At 43.8% G+C, this 12498-nt stretch overlaps 1 protein-coding gene across 5 annotated transcripts in view; it reads right to left on the bottom strand.

Moving 5' to 3' along the window:
* Positions 1-12498, bottom strand: part of LOC126235694 (G protein-activated inward rectifier potassium channel 3-like) — a 690709-nt gene that overhangs the window by 91540 nt on the left and 586671 nt on the right. For 4 of the 5 annotated variants that reach the window (XM_049944441.1, XM_049944440.1, XM_049944438.1 and 1 more), the window contains one exon: positions 9250-9466. The exons of the other annotated variant lie outside the window; for it this stretch is intronic. Coding sequence is in view for 1 of the 4 variants with exons in the window: in XM_049944442.1 (XP_049800399.1) it covers positions 9408-9466 (59 nt within the window). In the remaining 3 variants the exon portion in view is untranslated. The remainder of the gene's footprint in view (positions 1-9249; positions 9467-12498) is intronic. 5 annotated transcript variants of the gene reach the window in all.

The raw sequence follows: 12498 nt of genomic DNA, 5'->3' as shown, positions 1-12498 counted from the left end.
ACATACGGCTGACTCGACACGCGGAAGAATCATCAGACCAACTGTGACTACTATAGCCGAGGAATTCTCTATTGCTCACAACATTGCTTCAAATGCATGGCGAGAAGGTGGTCCACTACAGCTGCAGATTACCGCTACACTGTACAACAGGAGAGTAGGGACCCACGTCATACGGTGGGCGCCATTGGAACCACACTTAACAAGACTGCAAATCACGAAGACTCAAGGTCCACAGCGGTACAGCCACTGCACGGGGGTGGTCTCTTTGTCCGATGACCAGAACACAGAGTTCCGTTGACACCCGCTCATCGGCGGCACCATTTGTGATGGTGCCGAGGTCATAGGGTCTGGACCAACGAGGCATGGGGTCCCGTCATCACCTCGGATGGGAGCACATTCAGTCTGGGTAGTGATTCTGGGCGTATTCTGATATGGCGAGAGGTGGGAACACGTAGTGCGCTTAGGATCATTGACGAACATGATCGTTCTGGCGGTCCAGGCATTATGGTGTGGAATCCCCCTTCGAAATTAAGGAGAAGATCACCACGAATAGTTTACTATAAATGTCTACTTAGAAGGCAGAAACGATGCATACCTTGAGCAGCCTCACAGAAAACGACCTGCACAAATGTTTCGAGCAGTGGGGGTAATGATTGCAGATATGAGCCGACTCAAATGGATATTTTTTCAAGGCGACCGTCACCAAATTAAAATTTGTTTTATCGCGTGGGATGTATCTTATCAATCTAACCCTTACTTTAATCAAGTTTTGCAATAAAACTCTTTTCTCTCTATTGTTAATGGTGTGCAGTAACCAGACACAAACTGTTTTTAGGTTACTTTTTGAATAAAATATCGTTACCGGTTTCAAATTTATGTAATTTGTCATCAGACGGTTTTCATATTTCCGTCAAACGAAATGATGCATCTCTTTAGTGGCCTAGGACGGACAGTAATTCACAATTACAAACGTGAAATAAACATGATTGCGGCACAGACTTGCGTTGGAATCCAACTTACATGAAATGTAAGTCTGGATCATTTGTTTTTATAGTTTTCCTTCAGCTAATCATATCAGTAAAGTTGGTTGTATTTTCTCAGTCATACAAGTCGATTCGCATAACGAAGAGCTTCCGTTTGGTCACAAACAAATTTCTCGTGCGCAACACATGTTTTGACTCACTTACAACATATGAAAACAAATACTGTTTACAATGTAAATGAATATCAAATATGTTGCCATACAATGATATATTACATAGACACATGGCATTTTGGGAAAGGAAGCATGAATTACTTATGTTACATCGAAGAAGTATTTCGCATCAAATGTAGATCATAAAATATAGTTATATGGGATTTTCTGAATTACAGCGTTACAAACTTGTTTTACAAGCTACTCATAACAGTAAATAATTCCATGGCAGTAAATATGAATAAATTTTGATGTACTGTCATAATCATTTTTCAAATAGGAAATAAGGACTTCACACAATTTCTTATCCACATTAAAAGTAATGTCAGTGGGAAAGAAATATAAACGGATTGAGTGCCAAATAGGAGGAACAAAGTTAGAACAGGTGGCCGGTTTTAAGTACTTCGGATGCATATTCTCACAGGATGGCAACATAATGAAAGAACTGGAAGCGAGGTGTAGCAAAGCTAATGCAGTGAGCGCTCAGCTACGATCTACTCTCTTCTGCAAGAAGGAAGTCAGTACCAAGACTAAGTTATCTGTGCACCGTTCAATCTTTCGACCAACTTTGTTGTATGGGAGCGAAAGCTGGGTGGATTCAGGTTACCTTATCAACAAGGTTGAGGTTACGGATATGAAAGTAGCTAGGATGATTGCAGGTACTAGTAGATGGGAACAATGGCAGGAGGGTGTCCACAATGAGGAAATCAAAGAAAAACTGGGAATGAACTCTATAGGGGTAGCAGTCAGGGCGAACAGGCGTGGATGGTGGGGTCATGTTACACGCATGGGAGAAACAAGGTTACCCAAGAGACTCATGGGTTCAGCAGTAGAGGGTAGGAGGAGTCGGGGCAGACCAAGGAGAAGGTACCTGGATTCGGTTAAGAATGATTTTGAAGTAATAGGTTTAACATCAGAAGAGGCACCAATGTTAGCACTGAATAGGGGATCATGGAGGAATTTTATAAGGGGGCCTATGCTCCAGACTGAACGCTGAAAGGCATAATCAGTCTTAAATGATGATGATGATGATGATAATGATGATGATTTATTTCTTGGACATTTTGTAAAATAAGTTTGTAATGGTGTAATCCACAAGATCCCATCATCTAATTTTATTTAATGTCCTATGTTTAACTTAAAATAATGTCTGAATTTCAGATAACAGTGATTTATGCTCCCTTGTCCAAAGCGTCATATCTTTGTGATATATCGTTGTACCACAGCATCTTTGACACTCATATGTTATCCGCACAAACGAAGGTGACACTCAGCATTTCCAGTTTACGGTCTCTCCTATCAGCCACAGAGCGATTGTCAATGTAGTTTGTGCGGACTGTACTCTTTAAACTTGTGAGTGAACCAAAACATGTGGTGTGCACTGAAAATTTGTGTTGTGACCATACGAAAATGTTTAATAGTGCAAACCGACGTCTGTGATTGTGAAAATACAACCAACATTACGGATATGGTTCGTTGCAGGAAACCTGTGAAGGCAAATGCCCCAGACGGACACTTCACTTAAGTTGCATTATAATCCAAGACTGCAGCGCAATCATCTTTATTACACGTTCGTAGTTGCGAATTATTGTTTATTCTAGGGCAAGTCACCAGTTAACCAATGTATCATTTGATTTGACAAAACCGTGACAGCCGTCTGATGGTCAATTGTGTAAATTAGAAACCGGTAACGATACTTTCTGAATAAAGTAACCTATAACCAATCCGTGGCTGGTTGCTCCATAGCAGCAACAATTTGCTTCACGTAACAGCCGTAGAACGCAACAATGTCTTTATTTGAAAAAAATGCATATTTCCTCTATTATTGGTCTCAGTACGTCTTGATTGGTCAGTTGATTTACCCATCTAATCTTCGGTATTCTTCTGCGGCACCACATTTCAAACGTAATTTGCAACACCACCTCGTATCTTTGGTGTTGGTCTTCGTTTTATGGCGGGGAGCGAGAATGCATCAGTACTAAATGTCCCGTCCACTGCCATTGAATCGATCGAATTTGATGAACTTTTCACAGCTGTAGCTCTAAAAACAGTCGCGCAGTGATACATCATAACAATTCGTTTCCTTTTCGTTAGACTATGCACATGGGAGAGCATCATTTATAGTGTATTTGGAGTACGAAATGTTCTTAATGTCGCCTATAAACCTAGAATGGCTTAATCATTTAATATACGTATACTGACGAAATGTACTTGCCGGCCGGCCGCGGTGGTCTCGCGGTTCTAGGCGCGCAGTCCGGAACCGTGCGACTGCTACGGTCGTAGGTTCGAATCCTGCCTCGGGCATGGATGTTTGTGATGTCCTTAGGTTAGTTAGGTTTAAGTAGTTCTAAGTTCTAGGGGACTAATGACCACAGCAGTTGAGTCCCATAGTGCTCAGAGCCATTTGAACCATTTTTTTGTACTTGCCGGCCGAAGTGGCCGAGCGGTTAAAGGCGCTACAATCCGGAACCGCACGACCGCTACGGTCGCAGGTTCGAATCCTGCCTCGGGCATGGATGTGTGTGATGTCCTTAGGTTAGTTAGGTTTAAGTAGTTCTAAGTTCTAGGGGACTTATGACCACAGTAGTTGAGTCCCATAGTGCTCAGAGCCATTTTTGAAATGTACTTTCTTGCGAAATATTCTTACCTTCCCTAGTAAGAGAGTGTTTAGTATTTGGTTAATACCTTCTTAGGAGATAACATGTTTTTCTTTAAGCATCCAAGATCCGTAGCGTATCTGAATTATCAGTATGGTTTTTTGGTGGAAGAAAGAGATTTTCTGGCTTCGTTCAGCTTAGGACTGGTATAGAAGCGGTAGATACCAGATACAGATCGTAGAGTTTACGTTTGTGAACAAAGAGCGTTGGCGATTTCAGACACTAGACAGACCGTCAAAAATTATAACAACTGCAGTGGAATGGAACAAGACCGGAAAGTGAATGGGAAGACCATGGAGATTGGAAATACGGTTGGGATGGGAGTGGCAGATGGCAGTTTAACAAGTAACACTGCACAGCAATTACCGTTTTCTTGGGTAATTTTCGGACTTTTTAGTGTTACAGACTGATAAGCAAACGCTTCAGACAAATTCTGACAAACCTGGAGAAACTGTAAAGAGCGTAGAACTGAGAATCTGTGAGTGACAGTAAAGAAAACGCGGCGGAAACTAGTACGAGAATTTAATGTACTGCCCGACCAATTAAAGTGTGTGCCTCGAACGACGAATGCGCATTTTGGAATAGGTAAAGGTGTAGTGTCTGCCTCTCGCGGCTTTCTCCGTATTCTTTTAGGTTAGTCCTCCGGAAAGGTAAGAAAGTGAATAACTAGTTCTATGCACCGAGCAAAGATGTGCAGTGGTTAAAACATTTGCCTCGCATTGGGGAGGACTGGTGTTCAAAACCCGTTCGGCCAGTTCGTTTTGGGTTTTATGTGATTTCCATAAATCTGTTAACGGAAATGCCTAGGTGGTCCCTTTGTAAAGGAGACGGCCGATCTCCTTCCTCAAACCGAGCTTGTGCTCCGCCTCTAATGACTTGGCGGTCGGCGGGATGTTGAACGCTAATCTCGTTTCTGTTTCCATGCAGAACGACAGAAGACACACTGCCGCCCTTATCTCCAGACACACATACACACACCTCTTGTACGGGGTGTAAACAAATGCAGGAAGTCAACGAACTGCAGACGCAGCGTCCGTGAGGTAACTGTTTGCGGATAACGTGCTGCACCAAACCAGTTTATGCACGCACCTCGCTGGTGGTCACTGCTTGTGTCCATCTTCCCAGCAGTGGCCACCGAGTGTGCTGTGGTAGATGGTGATCAATTATTCATTGCTCCTTTCTCGAACACCAATACACTCCAATGACACGCATACCCATACAATGAGCCAGATGAACTGATCATATCAAAAGAAAGTTACACATGCACTAAGCACTAAGCAAAGGCTGTAATTTGCGATATGAATATACATTATTTATGTTTTGCTGTAAGACGTGTAAGAATGTAGAGGAGTGGGGGTGATGGGGGTGGGAGGGAGTCACAAAATAAAACAAAACTAAAGATTTGGGAACTGAAATTCGGCCAGTGATTCAATTTCTGAATGCCCAAAACGTTACACCAGTGAAAAGGAGCGTAGAATGTTTGTAGTTACGCCGACGAGTAAATCATGGGATTAGTGATTTGTAGATAGGCGCCGATTTTAGTTTCGTGACGTAAGAATGTTCATGGGGAAGAGCTAAGCGGATGGCCGTCAAAAGTGAGTGACGAACTGATAGGAAATGTCGGTGGTGGGTTTACAGAGGACAAAAGTTTTACAATGATGATACTTGAACTTCCGTGACAGACAAAATCATTAAAAAAACTCGTCGACTGGTTATCGTAGGAGGCAGCTTTCTGTGAACAGCATACCCAAACCTGGCCCTCACTACGATAATTATCTCTGCACTGGAAAAGATTACATGTCAAAACAATGGGAGGTACTCACTTGCATAAACAATAAACAGATATGTTAATGCGCGTGTGTGTGTGTGTGTGTGTGTGTGTGAGAGAGAGAGAGAGAGAGAGAGAGAGAGAGAGAGAGAGAGAGAGAGTAATTTCCTACGGCATTCGCACTTCCAGTTAAATGGACGACAGACATCTAAGAATTTTATTAAGTTTTTATTAATTCATAGTTTTTTTAGATAGTTCGTTTATCATCCGTACACGTCTTCTCGGTCCCATTTTTTTTCAATATTCTGTCCCTGGTTGCCCCCGGAATGGTACGAAATAATAAAAAGAAGGAGAAAAGGACAAGAATCCAGGCATGAAAACACATGAGCATCTCAATTTTATAAGTGCAAAAGCGATAGAAAAATAAAAGGGAGCAAAGCAACGGTTGTAGACAGGGAAATAAAGAAATCAGTTAAACAGTGGCTTATGTTCTGGCACGGGAAACACAGGGATATACAACGCCTACCTTAAAGTCTTGAGAAATGTTGCCACGTGCACTAACATACGAATAGCGTGACAGATTTCTATTTGGTTAGACTGATGAACGTCGTAGGCAGAAGTGACGAGCGAAAATAACACAAACAAAGTCGAAAAGATGGAATTCACTGAATACTGTAGCTGTGTGTGTGTGTTTTTTTTATTTTTTCTCTCTCAATAATGTATGAGAGTAATAATAAGTGTGAAATTTTATAACGATAGTGTTGTAAAGCGTTCCATCATTGTATCTTGAAGGACCATCTCAAGGTTATAACGATCGGACAAAAAAGTTCCATTAATGATGCCCAGAGCTGACGGTTTGTACGAAACCATAGATGACCTCATATACTGTCAATAAATCATGGTTGTTGACTGAACATTGTCTTTCGAGTCCAGAGAAGTTGTCCTTACTGTTACTTGCTAAGCTAAAGACGAAGAGGGAAAGGACATTGAGAACCACACTCAGAAAGTGGCGTGAGAAGTAATAATTTCGCATAGAGAAGGACTTACGGTTGCAGCATGACGGTGAAAAATGCAGGTCCTTGACCATTCTGTTACTCCGGAAGAACAGTAGGACGAAGCTGACGGTGTGGTCACTACAGACGGAATACTGTCTTTCTGTGTTGTAGTCAGTCATGAATAGTTAATAGTTTTGTTTCTGAACTTTCATTTGTCCTAACTTCATTTATGGGATACTACTATTTACTGCACTAAGAACACAAGCAAAGATTTTATACAAATATCGCTGTTACATCCAAGAAAAATCGACGACAGTTAGGAAGTACCGTATGCTTAGAAGGATACAATTTTTGCTCAAAGTCCTGTAAACGTCGTTTGCATTTACGGTGACAATAACTTACTACGATTCCATTGTAATTCCGGAAGTAACTAAGATTCAATCCTATAAAAAGGTATCTTTAATTTCTTGACCTACATGGATTTCTTTTACTAATATTATTGTATTGCACATTTCGGTGTGTAAACAAACTGAAAGCGACAGTTCAAGAACCGGTTAACTACAGTTGGCTGTACGAGAAAAAATGAAAACGTACGTTTAGCGTACCTACACTACGCTCACAAGCACACAAACAGGCGCGTTTCATACGTAGACGGCCTGGGTGCGAAATCACGTAATCCTGGTACAAAAGGAATATCTTCTGCTGTGCACTTCACGCTGATTTAAACAAACAGCAACCACACTGCGTGTTCCACAGGGAAGTGTAGCACGACAATTACTCTCCAAGTTACGTATTAATGGGCTGCAATGTTAGATACAACGTACGACTTGAGTATCACCAGTTGCCAGGTTACAGTGCGGTAGGAAGACTGCCATGAATGCAGAGAAGTGTAGAAGTTGTGCACTTCTTGAAACGCAGAAAATTACTCGCTTTTGACTAACTACCCTATAAATGGACGACAAGCGATGTTAATTATGTCAAACAAATATGTGAATCTATCTTTTGGAATTTTTAACTCAGTCCCTGTTCTTGCAGAAAAACAGTATCGAATTAAAGACGGGTCCACCTTTTTGCAAATACACAAGTTACGTGTTTCTTTAATACCCAAATTTCCTGCGAAGCGTCTTTTTGTTATTATTTGTATTTTTAAAATCACGTTTCTCCTGTTAATTGGTGTATTATAAGTCTTGCTACTTTGCTATGGCTTGGACACTGGTTGCACTGCACAATTTACGTTTTTGGACAGTTGTGCAGTGAAACGTGTGTCCAAGCCATAGCAAAGTAGCAAGACGTAGAATACACTAATGAACAGGAGAAAATGTCATTCCGAACACACAAACAGCATCAAAAACACATAATGAAATGTAACACCTACAACCATCTTATTGATGTTATTTTGTTACATTGTAACAAGTTTCGGTAACTCAACATACCATCTTCAGATCTTAACTGACGCTGAGGGGGTGAAATCCAAGCACATACACGATCACATCAGTGGCCTCCACCTATGAGCTGGCTCCCGTAGAACGCTGTAAAAGTGAGTGATGGTTCCAATGGCTCTGACCACTATGGGACTTAACTTCTGAGGTCATCAGTCCCCTAGAACTTAGAACTACTTAAACCGAACTAACCTAAGGACATCACACACATCCATGCCCGAGGCAGGATTCGAACCTGCGACCGTAGCGGTCGCGCGGTTCCAGACTGCAGCGCCTAGAACCGCACGGCCACACCGGCCGGCCATGTTGAGGTATTAAAGAAAAACATTAATTGTGTACTTGTAATAAGGTGGACCATCTTTGATTTATTACAAAAATACGTGATTGTGACTAATGTGTACTGTTCTGTAAATGGTGTAATTACACAGGTCCAGCCTTGTGTAAAAATGAAAAGCTCCGGTTTACTGGTGCATGCAGACACATTTCTCGGAAAACGCTTGCACTAGGTGTACAAGTTTCCCGCTAGAGTAAGCGATATCCTTTCAAGGTTCGAGCTGTAAAATGCACTGTAGCTGATGGGGTTACGTCGTTGAGTTTGCGTGTAAAAAGAAACTGATAACAAAACAGAAGAAATAACGATCTGTTAATTTAATGTAACCAAGGAAATTTCATTTAGTGGCAGTTACAGATAAGAGAATGTCATAAACTATTTAGATCAAAGCACAGGTTCATAAAACGTTTTTCTTTCAGGGAGGTGTATCCTTACCCCTGAAAACAACTGGTCCACAAAGGAGAGTAGTGAACAGTCACACGCTGGTTTGACCCGCGGTACAGAAACACACGTGCCGAAACACATGTGACAGTAGAAAACCATAGTTCTGCAAAAACTTGCTTCAAAAATTTCGAGAACCAGTTTTACCATACAGATGCTAGGAATATTCTGCAGTTCAGCTCATACTCCTCTCATACCAATCGGGCAATATTCAACTCCTTACTGAGCAAAATCTTTCTGATTACTCTCGAATCCTGTACGGTACAGGCCGAAATAGAAAAACACCCTCCGCCAGACATCTCACAGTGATCTGCAGAAAGACGTGCTGTATTTCCGCACGCAGCTTTCGCAGTTGTCGGCGGGTGGAGAGCGGTCACGTAAATAAAGAGCGGCACTTGTTGCCGGCCACCTGTTGCTACTCACCGGAACGCCGGGTGTGCGCGCGCCGAGCGGACCGCGTGCAGACTGCGGAGCGGGCAGCCGCCGGCGGCTCGCCTCGGCACAGCCGGCTTCGCCCGCAGCCGCAGAGGGGGGAGCCGCGGCAAGCCACGCCACGCGCCGTCTCGTTCGGCCGACCGCCTTCATCCTAGCCGCTTCGGTTGGCTCGCTCCCCCGAACCGCCCCTCTAGCTCGCCCGGTCCTGTTCGTGCATTCAAAACCGAGAACCTACGCTTAGCTACACCGTGCTGGAGGGAAGATTCAGAGTCTGATTACTAAAGCAGCTATCAAAAAAGTGCGTCTAAATTGTACAGATCTTTTCTGTGTGTAGACGATCCGCAACAGAAAAAGTCGTCACTTCACCGGAAACTTTTTCCTACTTCTAGTATCGCCGATGGGAAAAGAAGAATATGTATTGGTGGAAAGAGGATAGAATGTATAAGATTTGCTGATGACATGGTATCAGTATGTAATGGTACTTCAATTACGGCACCTCACCTGAACCTATCGATACCAGCAATATTCTACTGTGTTTCTGTAAAGTAGTTGACATATATCTGAGACAACATTCAGATTTGATTTCATTAATGTAGAGGTACTTTGATACATCGATATGTTTGTGTTGCAATGATATTATTCTTATGTGTATTGTTTCTTTTGTCAGTATGATCTTTGAAGTACTTGTAACTCTTGATTTTTGGGCGCGTAAGCAGTTGTTAGAGAGTCGGACCTTGAGAAGGTCAAGTCTTGGACGTCATGTTGAAAAGACCCATATTTTAGTCAGCTTATAAAATGTGAACTTTAACAGTGAGGAAGATGCTTTCAAGTATGTTTTGTGTTGTGAAGTGATGTTTTGTGTGTTACGTGCTATGGCAACAAAAGCAATAAAAAAGAAGTGTAACTTAAATTCGGAGTGCTGATTATTTTTTTACATCACCATTGTGCTAACTTTGAAAGGTCTAATCTTCAAGAAAGGTTTGTGAAGCGCATCTACAAAACTTTTGAATATAGCAGAATAAAACGTAGGCCTCTTTGCATCTGAGCTTGGAATCACCACCACCTAGATTTTCGACGATTGAGCCACGATTTTACAGCGAGACCAGCGTGGGAAACACAAAAAGATGAGTGTCTAGTTTATTCATTATTACATGAAATGACTTTATTAACTGTTCTCTAATGACACCTGCCAGATAATAACTTTGTTGTTGCCCGAAAATGCAGTATTTAGCAGCGTGAGCAACACCACAATCATTATTAAATTTTGACCTTTGTTGTGGTAGGGTTGTTTGAAGTGGCAGAAAGCGAACGGACAGTGAATAACAATCTGAAAGATCTGAATGAAGCTTGTGTGGAATATGGGATGCAAATAAACACAGCAAAAACAAAGAGTATGGTCATCAGTAGAAGATGCAGACTGAGATGTCACCAGGAGGTGAAAACTCGAATTGCCATAGCGAAGGAGGCATTCAACAGAAAGAGGAGACTCTTATGTGGCAAATTACACTCCTGGAAATTGAAATAACAACACCGTGAATTCATTGTCCCAGGAAGGGGAAACTGTATTGATACATTCCTGGGGTCAGATACATCACATGATCACACTGACAGAACCACAGGCACATAGACACAGGCAACAGAGCATGCACAATGTCGGCACTAGTACAGTGTATATCCACCTTTCGCAGCAATGCAGGCTGCTATTCTCCCATGGAGACGATCGTAGAGATGCTGGATGTAGTCCTGTGGAACGGCTTGCCATGCCATTTCCACCTGGCGCCTCAGTTGGACCAGCGTTCGTGCTGGACGTGCAGACCGCGTGAGACGACGCTTCATCCAGTCCCAAACATGCTCAATTGGGGACAGATCCGGAGATCTTGCTGGCCAGGGTAGTTGACTTACACCTTCTAGAGCACGTTGGGTGGCACGGGATACATGCGGACGTGCATTGTCCTGTTGGAACAGCAAGTTCCCTTGCCGGTCTAGGAATGGTAGAACGATGGGTTCGATGACGGTTTGGATGTACCGTGCACTATTCAGTGTCCCCTCGACGATCACCAGTGGTGTACGGCCAGTGTAGGAGATCGCTCCCCACACCATGATGCCGGGTGTTGGCCCTGTGTGCCTCGGTCGTATGCAGTCCTGATTGTGGCGCTCACCTGCACGGCGCCAAACACGCATACGACCATCATTGGCACCAAGGCAGAAGCGACTCTCATCGCTGAAGACGACACGTCTCCATTCGTCCCTCCATTCACGCCTGTCGCGACACCACTGGAGGCGGGCTGCACGATGTTGGGGCGTGAGCGGAAGACGGCCTAACGGTGTGCGGGACCGTAGCCCAGCTTCATGGAGACGGTTGCGAATGGTCCTCGCCGATACCCCAGGAGCAACAGTGTCCCTAATTTGCTGGGAAGTGGCGGTGCGGTCCCCTACGGCACTGCGTAGGATCCTACGGTCTTGGCGTGCAACCGTGCGTCGCTGCGGTCCGGTCCCAGGTCGACGGGCACGTGCACCTTCCGCCGACCACTGGCGACAACATCGATGTACTGTGGAGACCTCACGCCCCACGTGTTGAGCAATTCGGCGGTACGTCCACCCGGCCTCCCGCACGCCCACTATACGCCCTCGCTCAAAGTCCGTCAACTGCACATACGGTTCACGTCCACGCTGTCGCGGCATGCTACCAGTGTTAAAGACTGCGATGGAGCTCCGTATGCCACGGCAAACTGGCTGACACTGACGGCGGCGGTGCACAAATACTGCGCAGCTAGCGCCATTCGACGGCCAACACCGCGGTTCCTGGTGTGTCCGCTGTGCCGTGCGTGTGATCATTGCTTGTACAGCCCTCTCGCAGTGTCCGGAGCAAGTATGGTGGGTCTGACACACCGGTGTCAATGTGTTCTTTTTTCCATTTCCAGGAGTGTAGATAAAGGACTAAGGCGTGGCAAATGTTTTGTCTGGAGTGTGGCACTATATGGGGCAGAAACATGGACGCTGAGACGAGAGGATGAAAAAACGTTAGAAGCATTTGAGATGTGAATGTGGAGGAGAATGGAGAGAATAAGCTGGATGGAAAGAATGCGTAATGAAAGAGTATTGGAAAGGGTTGGTGAGAGAAGATGTCCGCTGAAGGTTGAAAGAGAAAGGAAAAAGAACTGGTTGGGACATTCACTGAGAAGGGAGTGCTTGCTAGTACATGCTTTGGAAGGATTGGTTTGTGGGAAAAGACAGAGT

This window comes from Schistocerca nitens, chromosome 2 (assembly GCF_023898315.1).
Source record: "Schistocerca nitens isolate TAMUIC-IGC-003100 chromosome 2, iqSchNite1.1, whole genome shotgun sequence".
Lineage (NCBI taxonomy): Eukaryota > Metazoa > Arthropoda > Insecta > Orthoptera > Acrididae > Schistocerca > Schistocerca nitens.
The sequence above is the reverse complement of the archived record's forward strand: the minus strand, read 5'-3'. Positions and strand labels throughout refer to the sequence as shown.